General features: G+C 43.2%; 2 protein-coding genes across 2 annotated transcripts; both read left to right on the forward strand.

Moving 5' to 3' along the window:
* The first annotated feature begins 755 nt into the window (after positions 1-755).
* On the forward strand, positions 756-5,736 carry LOC121997948 (beta-galactosidase 15-like). Its single transcript, XM_042552634.1, has 19 exons — positions 756-1,193; positions 1,278-1,373; positions 1,470-1,582; positions 1,670-1,736; positions 1,851-1,943; positions 2,044-2,187; positions 2,434-2,522; positions 2,596-2,701; positions 2,819-2,906; positions 3,041-3,159; positions 3,238-3,402; positions 3,490-3,668; positions 3,824-3,927; positions 4,122-4,231; positions 4,331-4,444; positions 4,536-4,643; positions 4,743-4,951; positions 5,069-5,345; positions 5,432-5,736. The coding sequence occupies exons 1-19, from the start codon at positions 1,014-1,016 to the stop codon at positions 5,537-5,539; spliced, it is 2,469 nt and encodes an 822-aa protein (XP_042408568.1). The 5' UTR covers positions 756-1,013; the 3' UTR covers positions 5,540-5,736.
* Positions 5,737-5,870: 134 nt separating this feature from the next.
* LOC121997951 (3-ketoacyl-CoA synthase 10-like) lies at positions 5,871-8,198 on the forward strand. The gene is made up of 2 exons (XM_042552637.1): positions 5,871-7,369; positions 7,462-8,198. The coding sequence occupies exons 1-2, from the start codon at positions 6,309-6,311 to the stop codon at positions 8,012-8,014; spliced, it is 1,614 nt and encodes a 537-aa protein (XP_042408571.1). The 5' UTR covers positions 5,871-6,308; the 3' UTR covers positions 8,015-8,198.
* The last annotated feature ends 5,884 nt before the right edge of the window (positions 8,199-14,082 follow it).

Raw genomic sequence — 14,082 nt, forward strand, 5'->3', positions numbered from 1 at the left:
ATAATGATACACTAGTATTTAAATTTGGGTCCTTCGATGTCTGGAACACTCAGATCATCATTGTTTTTATTTTCGTTAGTTTATATTTGAAAATTGATTTTCTGTTACAAACTACCCTCTCTTCTTAATGCAAGATAATTATTCACGTTCTGTGGCAAAAGGCGAGAAACCTCATGCGGTTCGGTATCGTTATCTTCCTAATTAAAAAAAATTAATAATCTCAGTTAATCTCACGTGACGATCAGTTCAGAAAACTAACATCTTTTGATCACATCTCTTATTTGGAGGAAATTTTTTTATAAATACATAGTAGTAGAGATTCTAATTACAAATACTTAGGTGACAATTGAATATGACCCAACGAAGACGTTTGAATATGACCCAAGGAGGACGTTGTCTTCCCAACTATGCTGCAAAAGGTTGGAACCGCCAACCTAGCGGCCCCCTCAACCCGGCCCCACAAGTATGAGAGGGAGTAAAGCCCTCTCGACTCATGCTGCAAGAATCCATGTCATAACCAGTTGATCCCGCCCGTGGGGGCACGTTGTCTTCCCAACTAGCACCTATAGGGGGTGAGTAACTATCTGTACCCGTTGAAAATCAATGCTAGACCTATATGTGACAACACTACCTGAGCTATCTGGGCTGGGGGCAAGTTAATCATTCAGGAAAAATGGACGGATATTATCTAATTTATCCTTCCATTTTGGAGATGAATCGATGATTGCATATGGTCATTTGCAATGGAAAAAATGGTCTGCGGAGTTCCCATTGGTCGGGCGTTCCGTTAGATTCGGACGGCATATACGAGACGAGACGAGACCCGCTGCAGGTCCCCGTTTTGTGCCACGAAGCCGAAGAATATCTGGTGGAGTTCATGCAAATTCAATGTTTGGATGACTGGTAACCCGCGCATTTCTGCTTCCCCCACCTCGGACATCGCCTTCTTTAAATCCGGCCTCCTCCCCCGTGTTTGATTCACCAAGTGGAAGGACAAGCCAGCGACGACTCTGATGATGGAGATCACCTCACATTCTTCCATTCCCTTTTGCCTCCTCGTCTCTCTGCTCTTCTGCCTCTGCTCATCGGCGGCGGCCGCCAACGTCACCTACGATGGAAGAGCAATCATCATCGACGGCCAAAGGAAGCTTCTCATCTCTGGCTCGATTCACTATCCGCGCAGCACTGCTCAAGTAAGCCATCGCCTCTTTCTCTCTCTATCTCTTCCGCACCCACAGCCACATGATTTTTCTCTGTTTTTTTTGGTGATGATCCAGATGTGGCCTGACCTCGTGAAGAAAGCCAAAGAAGGTGGACTCGATGCCATCGACACTTACATCTTTTGGGATTCCCATGAGCCACGTAAAAGAGAGGTCTGATAATCCTTACTTTTGCTGCAATATCGAAATTAATCTGACAAGACTGATCATTCCCTCCCTCGATGACATTACTCCTGCGCGTGCATGCAGTATAATTTCGAGGGCGATCTCGACTTCATCAACTTCATCAAGATTGTCCAAGCCGCAGGACTCTACGTTGTTCTCAGGATAGGGCCATATGTCTGCGCCGAGTGGAATTACGGGTAACCAATATCTGAATTCCGAACACAATATATCTGATCTCGCCATTCTGGAATTCATTTCTTTGCTCCTCCCTGTCTCTTTTTCAGAGGCTTCCCTTTGTGGCTACATCAGATTCCAGGAATTCAACTAAGAACTAATAATGACATCTACAAGGTACGTAGCTTTTCCAACTTATCCAAATAAAGTGCTCTCAAAGTAGGCGGCGTTGTTCTTGTTTGTTCAACACTCATAACCAGAAAGGCTCACATTTCAACCTCATAATTGCAGGCTGAAATGCAAACCTTTACGACTCTGATAGTCGACATGGTCAAGAAGGAAAATCTATTAGCATCTCAAGGTGGACCCATCATTCTTACTCAGGTAATTATAGTCAGACTGTTTAGTTTCTGTTCATCTGTTTCCTTTGGCTTTCCTCTGCAATTAAATTGATAGAATACACATCAAAATTCCTATTTGTCAGATCGAGAACGAGTACGGGAACTTCATTGACAAGTATGGAGATGCAGGTAAACAATACCTCCAATGGTGTGTGAATATGGCAGTATCACTCGATGTCGGTGTCCCATGGATCATGTGCCAACAAGCAGATGCTCCACCTCCTACCGTAAAGTCGACTAACTTAAATCAATTTATTTTAATGGCCGTGTTACTTTTTAGCAAGTTCTTGTAGATTGAATTCGATCAAGATCACACCAAAAACAACAAATTAACAAGATTGAGACAACACAACAAAAAATGAAGTAGAGAATAAATGCTAATATGTTGCAACCAAATTAGCAAGATTGAGACAGCACAACAAACATATTTTTACCAAGCTCCTTTGGGATCTTTTTCTACTTCTTGTTGGCAGATAAATACATGCAATGGATTCTACTGTCACAAGTTCGTGCCAAATCGCGAAGGTAGTCCCAAGATGTGGACAGAAAATTGGACAGGATGGTGAGTATGGTTCTCCACCTAATTACATAATTTACTTAACCACCTCCATGACAATTTTTATGTGGACGTCTAGGTTCCAAGCTTGGGGAGATGGTCAACCACATAGACCTGCTGAGGATGTAGCTTATGCAGTGGCTTACTTCTTTGCTTCTGGAGGCACTTATCAAAATTATTACATGGTGAAGAAAATAATCTTAGTTCATAAACTGCTACAAAAATGATTAACATGACTGTTGCATATGCATTAGTAGCTCATACCTTGTGCTAATGCTAATTAATCTATTTACTTGTTTCAGTATCACGGAGGAACAAACTTTGCTCGAACTTCAGGAGGTCCTTTTCTAGTAACATCATATGATTATGATGCTCCTTTGGATGAATATGGTAGGTACTACAAGAACCTACTCTTGATAGAAACAATAGTTAAAAAGACAAACCTATTCATATGAAACAGATTAATGCTTTAAAGATCCTTTCATCGATGGAAAAACTAAGACTTTTTCCTCATAAAAATGAAGGGAACATAAAGCAACCCAAATGGGGACACTTGAAGCAACTACATAGTGCCATCAAACTGATGGAGAAGGCTCTAACATATGGTGACCTGAATACTACAAACATAGGGAACGGAGTAGCGGTTTGTCATACTAATACCTTTCCTCTAGCTACCGATGTGCACGATCACGAAAGTTACAATGTATTGTTGCCTTTTCAGGTGATGAAATACTCGGCAGAAGGATCTACTTCTGGCTGCTTCTTGGTGAATGTTAATGGGTCAAACGATGTGACTGTGACATACAATGGCAATGCATATTTTGTGCCCGGTAGGTCCATCAGTGTCCTCCCTGATTGTGTTCAGGAAGCTTACAACACTGCCAAGGTATAATGTTCTACATCTTTTCGAAGGATGAAACATTATAATCATAAGAAATCGACCATAAGTTTCCAAATTATCTTATGCTTGCAGGTAACAACACAAACCACTTTGATGATTAACAAGCCTGCAAGCTCCAAGTTTAGTTGGCAGTGGCATCCCGAGAAGATCAAAGACACCCTTAAAGGAAAGGGCTCATTCTCTAATAACTCGCTCTTGGAGCAGATAATGACAACCGGTGATACGAGTGACTACTTGTGGTACATGACTAGGTACTATTGCATAATCTCATGAATTGCAAAACAGTAAGTACTAGTTAAGTCTATTTTGTTTGTTGTTTTATGGTTATGCTACAAGGTCAAGTACTTTCAAACCATGGTTTTGATCAATGATCTAATGTAGGCCTCAACATCTAAATTTATTACAGTGTAACTCTCAATCAATCCGATCCACTGTGGAATGACACGATGAACCTGCGAGTTCAAACCAAAGGCCATATTCTTCACGCTTATGTTAACAAGCACCTTATAGGTAATCTTTCATTCCCTATCAATGTCTTATCACTTGCACAAAACAAAACTAGGTTTTGGTTCAAATAGTTCAAATACAAAGGAAGTGAAAGAATTTCCTATGGACTTTGTCTTCTCATATATCTTCTTGGACTCGTTATGTACAATTTAGAGTTTAAAATATTGCAAATTATCTAACAAAACTTGTCGAAACAGGATCACAATACGCTACAAAAGGAAATTACAAGTTTGACTTTCGGCAGGCAACTAAATTCCAAGTTGGACATAATGTCATCACATTGCTCAGTGCTACTGATGGCCTTGCGGTTTGTAATCAATTTAAAGCTTTTATCAAACTTTATATGCCATATTAAGATTTGATAATAGAACTTGACCGACAATATCATTCTTGTGGGAATGTTCAGAACTATGGAGCATTTTTCGATATGCAAAGGGCAGGAATTGATGGTGGTCCAGTCCAAATCATTGGCAATGGAAACAATCCCCTGGACTTATCGAATAACACCTGGTCATACAAGGTAACTTTAAGCACTTAGTTCAGCTATTCCTGTCAAATGTTTTGGTCATTAGATCTTAGTGAAGATCTTATGACGGCACAATTTGTTTAAGGTGGGACTAAATGGAGAAAGGAGTCAAATTTACTCACCGTCGTCACACCACGGTGCTAAGTGGAAATCTAATACACTTCCAACCAATGCGCCGATGACTTGGTATAAGGTAACTAAGTTTGAGACTACATGTACATACAAACTACCAAATATTTTTAGCTGGATTGAACACACATAACTAACCGAAAAAAAAACACACACATTTTAGACTACATTTGAGGTTCCAGCAGGCGATGGCGGTCTGGTGTTGGATTTGGAAGGAATGACAAAAGGGCAAGCATGGGTGAATGGCAAGAACATTGGCCGTTACTGGGTAAGTTTCATTGCCGGCAATAATGGGTGTGGACCTTGCGATCGTCGACAACCATATAATTCCGACAATTGTAGAACTGGTTGCGGAAAGCCTTCACAGAGATGGTAAGCTTCTCATACCATAAATCATGAAGTGCCCTGTTGTCTGATACTCTTAGTATTGCAATGCCATTGACCAAAATTGAATAACACAAGGACAATTCTGATCTGGTCTTGCTATAGGTACCATGTTCCAAGATCATACACTACGCAAGGCCCGAATACTCTGGTCCTGTTTGAAGAAGTTGGTGGAGATGTTGCTCAAGTAAATCTTCAGACAGTGGCTGTTGGAACTGTCTGTTCTAATGTTCTCGAGGGAAGCACCCTTGAACTATCTTGCCAAGGAGAAGGAAGCTTCACTGATATCCAATTCGCGAGCTTCGGAAACCCTCAAGGATCATGCGGTTCATTTACAAAAGGCTCTTGCGATGCTCCTAATGCATTAGATGTCGTTAAGAAGGTAAACTAAGTTCAAAAACAAGAATGCACATCAAATTTATTTTAAACAAGTAGCTTGGCTGGCTTATCTTGTTTTTCTTATTTCAGGCATGCATTGGGCAATCTCAATGTTCGATCGACGTGGCCGAAAGTGTATTCAGTTCGAGCGGATGCAGCGAACCAAGGAAGAGTTTGGCAGTGCAGGCAGTTTGTTGATCAGCTCATGCTGTGTTAGCTCAGCCTTCAGCCTTCCTTTCAACAAAAATAATAATGTTCTGACACACACAATAACTTTGAATGTACTCCAGAATTCGTTAATGAAATATTTTATTCATCCTGATTGAACAATCAAATATGATAAGATACTAAGCATTTAACAGATTCAGAAAACTGGATGATATAAATGAGAACTTCCTATCAAACAGAGGAATCCAGTTGGCCAAACTCTGGAATAAAAGAAGTACATAACGAAGCCATGCCTCATTAAATGTGTTTTTCAGCTTGAACCATCGACCGACCTTGTTGGGCCTTCCCGTTGACTTTGTTCACTCTATAAGAATTAAGGCACTTTATTGGTAGTCGATGGAGAAGGTGGTAGCTGAACTGCCAGTGTGCCAAGAATATCCAATCACATTTATAACCAATAAAAGGGTGGTTTCATAGAATTTGTGAAATGTCTAAATCCCTGATCTTTGATCAGAAATCCTCCAGATGTATGGGCAATCGTTACTGCAATCAATGGGATTTCCCCCATTGATCTTCATGGTTGGAGAATTGAAGGTGGTTCCAACTTCCAACTACAATCTCTTAGGGTTGGCGTGCACATTAACTGCTCCTCACCCACCTCAATATCCTTTTGAATCGATATCCAAATCCCCTCGCCACTCAGCCACACAGCTATAGATAGATGGACGCAGCAGCTCTTAGCTCGATCGTACAGAGAATCTGTTGATTAAGCTGATTGCTTAGCTAGAAGAGAGCGATAATGGAGATGAGCAACAGAGGAACAGGGGAGCAGGCGTTGCTCTCCACGGAGATCGTGAACCGCGGGGTGGAGGCGTCGGGGCCCGACGCGGGCTCGCCGACGTTCTCGGTCAGGGTGCGGCGTCGCTTGCCGGACTTCCTGCAGTCGGTGAACATTAAGTACGTGAAGCTCGGCTACCACTACCTTGTCAGTCACGCCCTGTACCTGGCCACCCTCCCGCTCCTCCTCCTCGTCTTCGGCGCCGAGTTCGTGAGCTTGACCACCGCGGAGCTGTGGCGGAGGCTGTGGGGCGAGACCAGCTTCGACCTCGTCAGCGTTCTCACGTTCGTCGCGGTGCTGGCCTTCACCGCCGCCGTCTACGTCTTGTCCAAGCGCCGGCCCGTCTACCTCATCGACTTCGCCTGCTACCGTCCTTCCGACGACCTCAAGGTGTCGAAGGCGGAATTCATCGAGCTGGCGCGGAAGTCGGGGAAGTTCGACGAGGAGAGCCTTTCCTTCCAGTCCCGGATCCTGAAGAGCTCCGGCATCGGCGACGAGAGCTACGTGCCCAAGTGCGTGTTTTCTCCCAAGGATACGAGCTGCGCCACCATGAAGGACGGCCGCGAGGAGGCGTCCACGGCGATGTTCGCGGCGCTGGACGAGCTGTTCGACAAGTGCGGGGTGAGTCCCAAGGAGGTGGGCGTGCTGGTGGTGAACTGCAGCTTATTCAACCCCACGCCGTCCCTGTCGGCCATGATCGTGAACCGCTACAAGATGCGGGGCAGCATCCTGAGCTACAACCTGGGAGGGATGGGGTGCAGCGCCGGGGTGATCGCGCTTGACCTCGCCCGCGACATGCTGCAGGCCAACTCCAGCACCTACGCCGTGGTGGTCAGCACCGAGGCGGTCTCCTTCACTTGGTACGCCGGACGCCGCCGCTCCATGCTCATCCCCAACTGCTTCTTTCGCATGGGCTGCTCCGCCGTGCTGCTCTCCAACCGCCGCCGCGATTTCCGCCGGGCCCACTACAGGCTCGAGCACATTGTCAGGACGCACAAAGGCGCCGACGACCGCAGTTTCAGGTCAATATCTATATATACTCTTGTTAATGACTTCGAATCATCATTGAAAATTCGCCTATTCGATCCTGATTTCGATTACAAATCGATTGCAGGAGTGTGTATCAGGAGGAGGACGAGCAAGGAATGAAGGGTTTATCCATTAGCCGTGAGCTGATGGAGGTGGGCGGACACGCGTTGAAGGCCAACATCACCACCCTCGGCCCCCTCTCGCTCCCCTTCTCCGAGCAGCTCCTCTTCTTCGCCGCCCTGATACGCCGCCACCTGTCACCCAATTCCGCCGCCCTCGCGAAGCCCTACATCCCCGACTACAAGCTGGCGTTCGAGCACTTCTGCGTGCACGCGGCGAGCAAGGCGGTGCTGGACGCGCTGCAGAAAAACCTGGAGCTGGAGGACCGCCACATGGAGGCCTCCCGCGCCGCCCTCCACCGTTTCGGCAACACCTCCAGCAGCAGCATCTGGTACCAGCTGGCCTACCTGGAGGCCCAGGGCCGCGTCCGCGCCGGAGACCGCGTCTGGCAAATCGCCTTCGGCTCCGGCTTCAAGTGCAACAGCGCCGTCTGGAAGGCCCTGCGCCGCGTCCGCCGCCCCACCCGCAGTCCCTGGCTCGACTGCCTCCACCGCTACCCCGCCGTCCTCGGCGCTTAGCTATAAATAGCTACTATACGACATGGTCTAGTAATAGATAATTATCTCTAAACTATAAACAACAGAGAAAAACAAACATGATATTAAATTATGATAGCTTCAATTGTATCTACATCTACAAATGTCATTTGTATTGTAAAGTAGTATTAATACCTATTAAGGTTGGCATTCCTATTTTTATTGATATTGAAGTCCACGGAAGTAAACACACAATAACATGATCACATTATTTGTGAAGTATAGAAAAAATAAAGAATATGCAAAAGGTTTCACTGCCACTCCCATACCCATCCACGTTCACCCCTTTTCTTTTCTTTTTCCCCTTTCATTTTCTTCTTCTTCCTTTTTCTCCTCCTCTTCTTTCTCTTCTCCCACAGCGACAAATGATCGAACTCTCCCCCTTCTTCTTCTCAAGCACAGCAGCCCTCGTTTCCTCCTCCCTCACCCCTTCTCCTCCAGCAAAGGACAGAGCACTGTTTTCTTCGGCCACTATCCCTTACTTCCCCTTTCTTGCTGTCTTGCTTCTCGCCAGCACCATCGGAGCTCCTCAGAGTCTGTCGGAGTTCACTGGACCACCAGAAAAGAGGTGAAAACAAAGTCCTAGTTGTTGCCCTCTTTTCTAGCCAACCACAGCAGCCACCGGAGTTAGCTGTGGCCTTCGCCGGAGCTCGCCAAGACAACCAGTGAAAAAGGGAAAAGGTTTTTCCTTGCCCCTTCACTATCTCAGCAGCCTTCTTTGTTATCAACCTTCCCTAATTGCCATAGTTACCTTTTGTTTCTCCAACAGCAACCCTAGCTGCTGTCCTTTTCTTAGTAGTACCGCCGGAGTTCACCGGAGCTCGCTGGAGCTAACTGAAACAACCAGCGACAAAGGGAAAACAACTTTAGTTGCTGCCCTCTTTTTCCAGCAACCACAATAATCCATAGAAGGTATATTTTATATAATTTATGCTAATCGAATTGTGGTTAAGATGGGTAAATAATTAGATAATAATGGAGGTGTCTTTTAGGAATGTGAAGTGGTACGAGAAAGCGAGATAAAATGATCCTTCGACTTCGAGTTGTAGATAAAAATTTAGATGTTCATGTTATGGTTCTTATTAGATAGTATTTTGACTATTTGAGTTATGTTGTATTATATTTGTAGACACGAGCTCGAGTGGAGCACGATGACCTGCCGACATTCGAAGATTTTGTTGTACATAAAGTGGGTACATCTCTCTTTGACTCATATTTATCCTTGTGTATGAATAAAATACTATTGAAATTATATATATTCGTATAATTGTTTTCAAAAGGGAATTAAAATGATATTACAATTAGCGAAATGGGTTAAAATAATAAAAATCATGGAGGGCAAATAATTGATATTATTTCTTGTTCACATATGGATTTATACTGGGATTTATATGGAAAGGGTGGTTTTTAAAATTAAAGAAATATTCTGAATTACTCTTTTGTTGATACTTGCCTTTTTGACTTGACCTTCTATACTCCATGCTTTTGATATTTCATCTGTTGATGCTTGTAGCTTTTTATATGTGGACCATAAGATGATAAATTAAAAGATTTGATACAAAAATGTTAACTTAATTGACCATTTGATATGAAAAGAGAATAATTATGATAAATGGATAAAATGAAATCCTTAAAGTGAAATAAGAAAGATGGTAAATGAAGAACATTAAAAAGTGAAGACCATGAGCTTAGCTTTGTATCAGAGTTTTATACTAGAGTACTGGACCACCCACATGTTATTGTGGTGGTGCAGCGGCCAGCGGTCTAGAGTACCTGACTATACACCCAAGGCGTGGCGGCGTGATGTAGCCCTCAGTCAGTATTTATTATGTCTTCCACCGGTGAGGGCTGACAGCTCGTACGTCAGATGACGTATGCGATAGTTTTATACTCTGAGGAAGCTTTTAGCCTATCCATATGATATTACACTCTGATGATATGGGCTCCAGTGATTCACTTTTTAGTTGATTTATCAGATTTAGACTATGGATATACATGTCGATATTACCATGATAACTTGTATACCGATTGATTAAATAATAAGATTGAAAATTGATCTTAATTGATGATAATATATGAAGATGAATTTTAATTCTAACAAATAATGTTAGATGATCATAATTATACACTTATGTATATTATCTGAGAACTCAAAGAAGAAATAACAGTTGAAATAATAAATGATACTTCTTTGATTTCTTGAACAAGATTAAATTCATGCACATCTTTCTTGAGTATCCACTTAGCCATTTGGCTAACTTTCTACATTCCTTGGCCTCTAATTTTGCAGGCATAGGGACCCTTTTGATATTATAGTTGATTTTGGACTTCCATAGAGTTGCTCAGAGATCTCAACGTGTTGATTTTCTGGTTTGGCTTACTTTTGTTTGTTGTATTTACATTCTGAAATTTTATTCCAGATGTCGTTGATCTGTATAGTCTTGTAGTCTACGAAAAACTAAGACATATATATAAATTTGATACATTTCTTGGTTATTCTGTTTTGATAGTTCCTAGGATCTCTTATATTATATTGTCACCGAGTGGGGTACCGGGAACTATACCCCCGGGGTGTGACAATTTTATTGGTATCAGAGCGAGGTTGCGTTTGTTGTTTGTGGGTTTTGGCTTTATTTCGAGATTTTTGTTTTCGGTTTATATAGTTCTCGAGCAAAGGAATTTTTATACAAGTCGAGTTGTATCTCTGAGCTATAGGATTTAAGGGTCATTCTTCGTTTTAATTATCTTGATTATAATTGATTATTGAAAATTTTCATCTTATTTTATAGGCAATGCCACGAGCCCGTGGTCGTGGTTGGGGCAGTAGCCGTGCTCGTAGTTGCAGCCATGGTTGCGATAGTGGTAGTGGGCGAGGTCGTGGTCGTGCATGTCAGCGTGCCTCTACTACTCAGAGGATCGATCATGATTTGGATGAGGCCCCTATCTCCCCATCTGAGTTAATACCGGGAGCTTAGGTTGGTCCCAATATTAGAGTCGGTGGTCAGACTGAGGGCCATCCTCATCTTGTTGCAGCTTATGTAGCCGTACCAAGCATTCCTTCAGCGTCCATTATCATGGAAAAAGATTGTATTCCTTTGCTTGCTAGTTCAGCAAAGGATCATTTTACGCTGCTCCATGGAGGCACTAATCCTTGGGTGACGCGTACATGGTTGGAGGATATTGAGGACACTTTTTGGGTACATGTCCTATTCAGACACAGAGAAGGTAGAGCTAGCCGCTTATCATTTTCGAGGGTAAGCATCCACATGGTGGAAGATGCAAAAGACAGTCTTTGAGGATTAGATTATCTCTTGGCAGTCTTTTCGAGAGGCGTTCGAGAAACAGTATTTTCCTGCAGCATTTTGTATTCCTCGATGCCAGAAATTCATGAGTCTTAAGCAAGGTGATCGAAGCATGCTAGACTATAGTGCAGAGTTTATCAAACTTGTTGAGTTTTGCCCACATATGGTAGCTCAGGACTCAGATTGTATGTTTCATTTTACACATGGGCTAGCAGCATATATTCGGATCAGGATGTCTGGATTTCATGTTACTACTTATCGGGAGACACTTGATCGAGCCATATTTATTAATATGGCTCAGCAGCAGTCTCCTAAGAAAGAGAAGCCAGCCGACGGACCTCACAGAGCTCACACTCTAGACAGCAGAGTCGAGTTCGTCGATCTCGTGGCCAGGATACGACTAGAGAGTCTTCACGGTCATAAAAGGTGACCAAAGTATCACAGGGATATAGTCGCCCAGTTCCATCACACCGGGGCCAGATATTTGTGAAGTGTTTTCAATGTGGTGCACCAAATCACCTAGCATCAGAATGTCCACTTGATAAGAGTATATGCTTCTACTGTAAACTGCCAGGACATATGCAGAAAGATTACACTTTGAAGGCACAACATCAAGCAGGAGGATCACAGTCTCAGCAGGCTCGACCTATCTCACGACCTCCACAGTCTCGGCAGCAGAAAGGCCCACAGAGATCTCAGCAGCCTCAGCAACGGAATCCTCCACCTGCACAGTCTGCTCAACAACCGTAACTTTACCATTTGCAGTCCCAGGTGGAGAGTGAGTATCATTCAGTACCTCCACTTCAGCAGTATTTGCCAACTCTATCTCAGCAGTATATACCAGCTCCAACTTAGCAGTATTTGGTAGCTCCACCCCAGCAGTACCTGCTACCTCCACCCTAGCAGTACCTGCTACCTCCACCCCAACAGTACTTATTGCCCCCACCCCAACAGTATTAGCCACCATTATCTTATCTGCCTTCGACCCAGTCATACCAACCTTCGCAGGAGCATAATCATCCCTCTTCTTCTATCCAGAGGGTTCAACCATCGGATCTTGAGCGGGACACGTATATGCTTTGACTCGTGAGGAGGCATAGCGAGCTGGAGGATCTGTTATCCGAGGTATTATTTTGGTTTATAGTATTCCTGCGGATATATTGATAGATACGGGTAGCTCGCTTTCCTTTATTTCTCCTAAATTTGTATGTAAAATTGGGAGGATCCCAACTCTTTGACCTTATGGATTAGCAATATTGACACAATCAGGTGGAGTATTGATATCAGATCAGGAGGTCAAGAGTTGCCCTTTAAATTTCGATAGTCATATCCTTACTGTGGATCTACAAGTGCTAGAGATGACTGAATTCGATATTATTTTTGGTATGGATTGACTTTCAGAGCATCATACCACTGTCGATTGTCGAGCCAAAGTGGTAACTTTTCAATCTTTAGATCAATCATTATGGGAATTTATTGGGATTAATGATCGAGGGATATCTATTATCTCAGCTCTCCAGGCTCAGCAGTTGTTGGCTCGGGGATGCAAGGGGTATCTCTTGTCTTTAGTGAGTTCCAATGTGGATAATTCTGTCCAGCTTTCTGATGTCCACATAATACGTGAATACCCCGACGTATTTCCTGAAGAACTTCCTGGCTTGCCACCTCAGCGACAGGTAGAGTTTGCCATTGAGTTGCTTCCTGGCACAACTTCAATATCGAAAGCTCCATATCGGATGACACCAAAAAGAACTGGAGGAACTAAAGATACAACTTCAAGAGTTGTTAGACAAGGGTTTTATCCATTCTAGTGTTTCTCCTTGGGGTGCTCCGGTGCTCTTTGTTAAGAAGAAAGATGGATCCTTGAGGCTCTGTATTGATTATAGGCAGTTAAACTCTATAACTATCAAGAACAAGTATCCTCTACCTAGAATAGATGATTTGTTTGATCAGTTTAAAAGTACCTGTGTATACTCAAGAATTGATTTAAGATCAGGCTATCACCAGTTACGAGTTAGAGATACAGATATTCAGAAACCTGCCTTCCATACTCGGTATGGACATTATGAGTTTTTGGTAATACCGTTTGGGCTTACCAATGCTCCTGCAGCGTTTATGGATCTAATGAACCGGGTATTCTTAGAATATTTAGACCGGTTTGTTATTGTCTTTATTGATGACATGCTGGTATATTCACGATCAGAAGAGGAGCACGAACAACATCTCAGAATAGTTCTAGGAACTTTACAGAAGGAACGCTTATATGCGAAGTTCAGTAAATGTGCTTTTTGGCTTACTTCCGTGGGATTTCTAGGGCATGTAATCTCTAGCAAAGGGATTTCAGTAGACTCCCAGAAGATTGAAGTAGTTGATCGATGCGAACAACCAAAGTCAGTGCAGGAGATTCGTAGTTTTCTCAGATTAGCTGGGTACTATCGGAGATTTGTGGAAGGATTTTCTAGTATTGCTGCACCTTTGACTCGATTGACTAGGAAAGGAGTTAAGTTTACTTGGTATGAGGCTTGTGAAGCAAGCTTCCAAGAGCTCAAGCAGAGATTGGTGAGTGCTCTAGTATTAGTTATTCCCTCTGGAGATGATGGATTTATTCTTTACACAGATGCATCTATTCAAGGATTAGGGGCAGTTTTGATGCAGTATGATAGAGTAGTAGCTTACGTTTCTCGTTAGCTGAAAGATCATGAGAAAAATTATCCTGTATATGATTTAGAATTAACAGCCATCATTTTT

This window comes from Zingiber officinale, chromosome 6A (genome assembly GCF_018446385.1).
Source record: "Zingiber officinale cultivar Zhangliang chromosome 6A, Zo_v1.1, whole genome shotgun sequence".
In the NCBI taxonomy this organism is placed as follows: Eukaryota; Viridiplantae; Streptophyta; class Magnoliopsida; order Zingiberales; family Zingiberaceae; genus Zingiber; species Zingiber officinale.

Coding starts and splice junctions, on each gene's coding strand:
- LOC121997948 (XM_042552634.1), top strand. CDS start 1,014: ATGATGGAGATCACCTCACATTCTTCCATTCCCTTTTGCCTCCTCGTC. Junction 2,702..2,818: donor CTTATCAAAATTATTACATG/GTGAAGAAAATA, acceptor TACTTGTTTCAG/TATCACGGAGGAACAAACTT. Junction 3,928..4,121: donor TGTTAACAAGCACCTTATAG/GTAATCTTTCAT, acceptor TTGTCGAAACAG/GATCACAATACGCTACAAAA.
- LOC121997951 (XM_042552637.1), top strand. CDS start 6,309: ATGGAGATGAGCAACAGAGGAACAGGGGAGCAGGCGTTGCTCTCCACG. Junction 7,370..7,461: donor GCCGACGACCGCAGTTTCAG/GTCAATATCTAT, acceptor AATCGATTGCAG/GAGTGTGTATCAGGAGGAGG.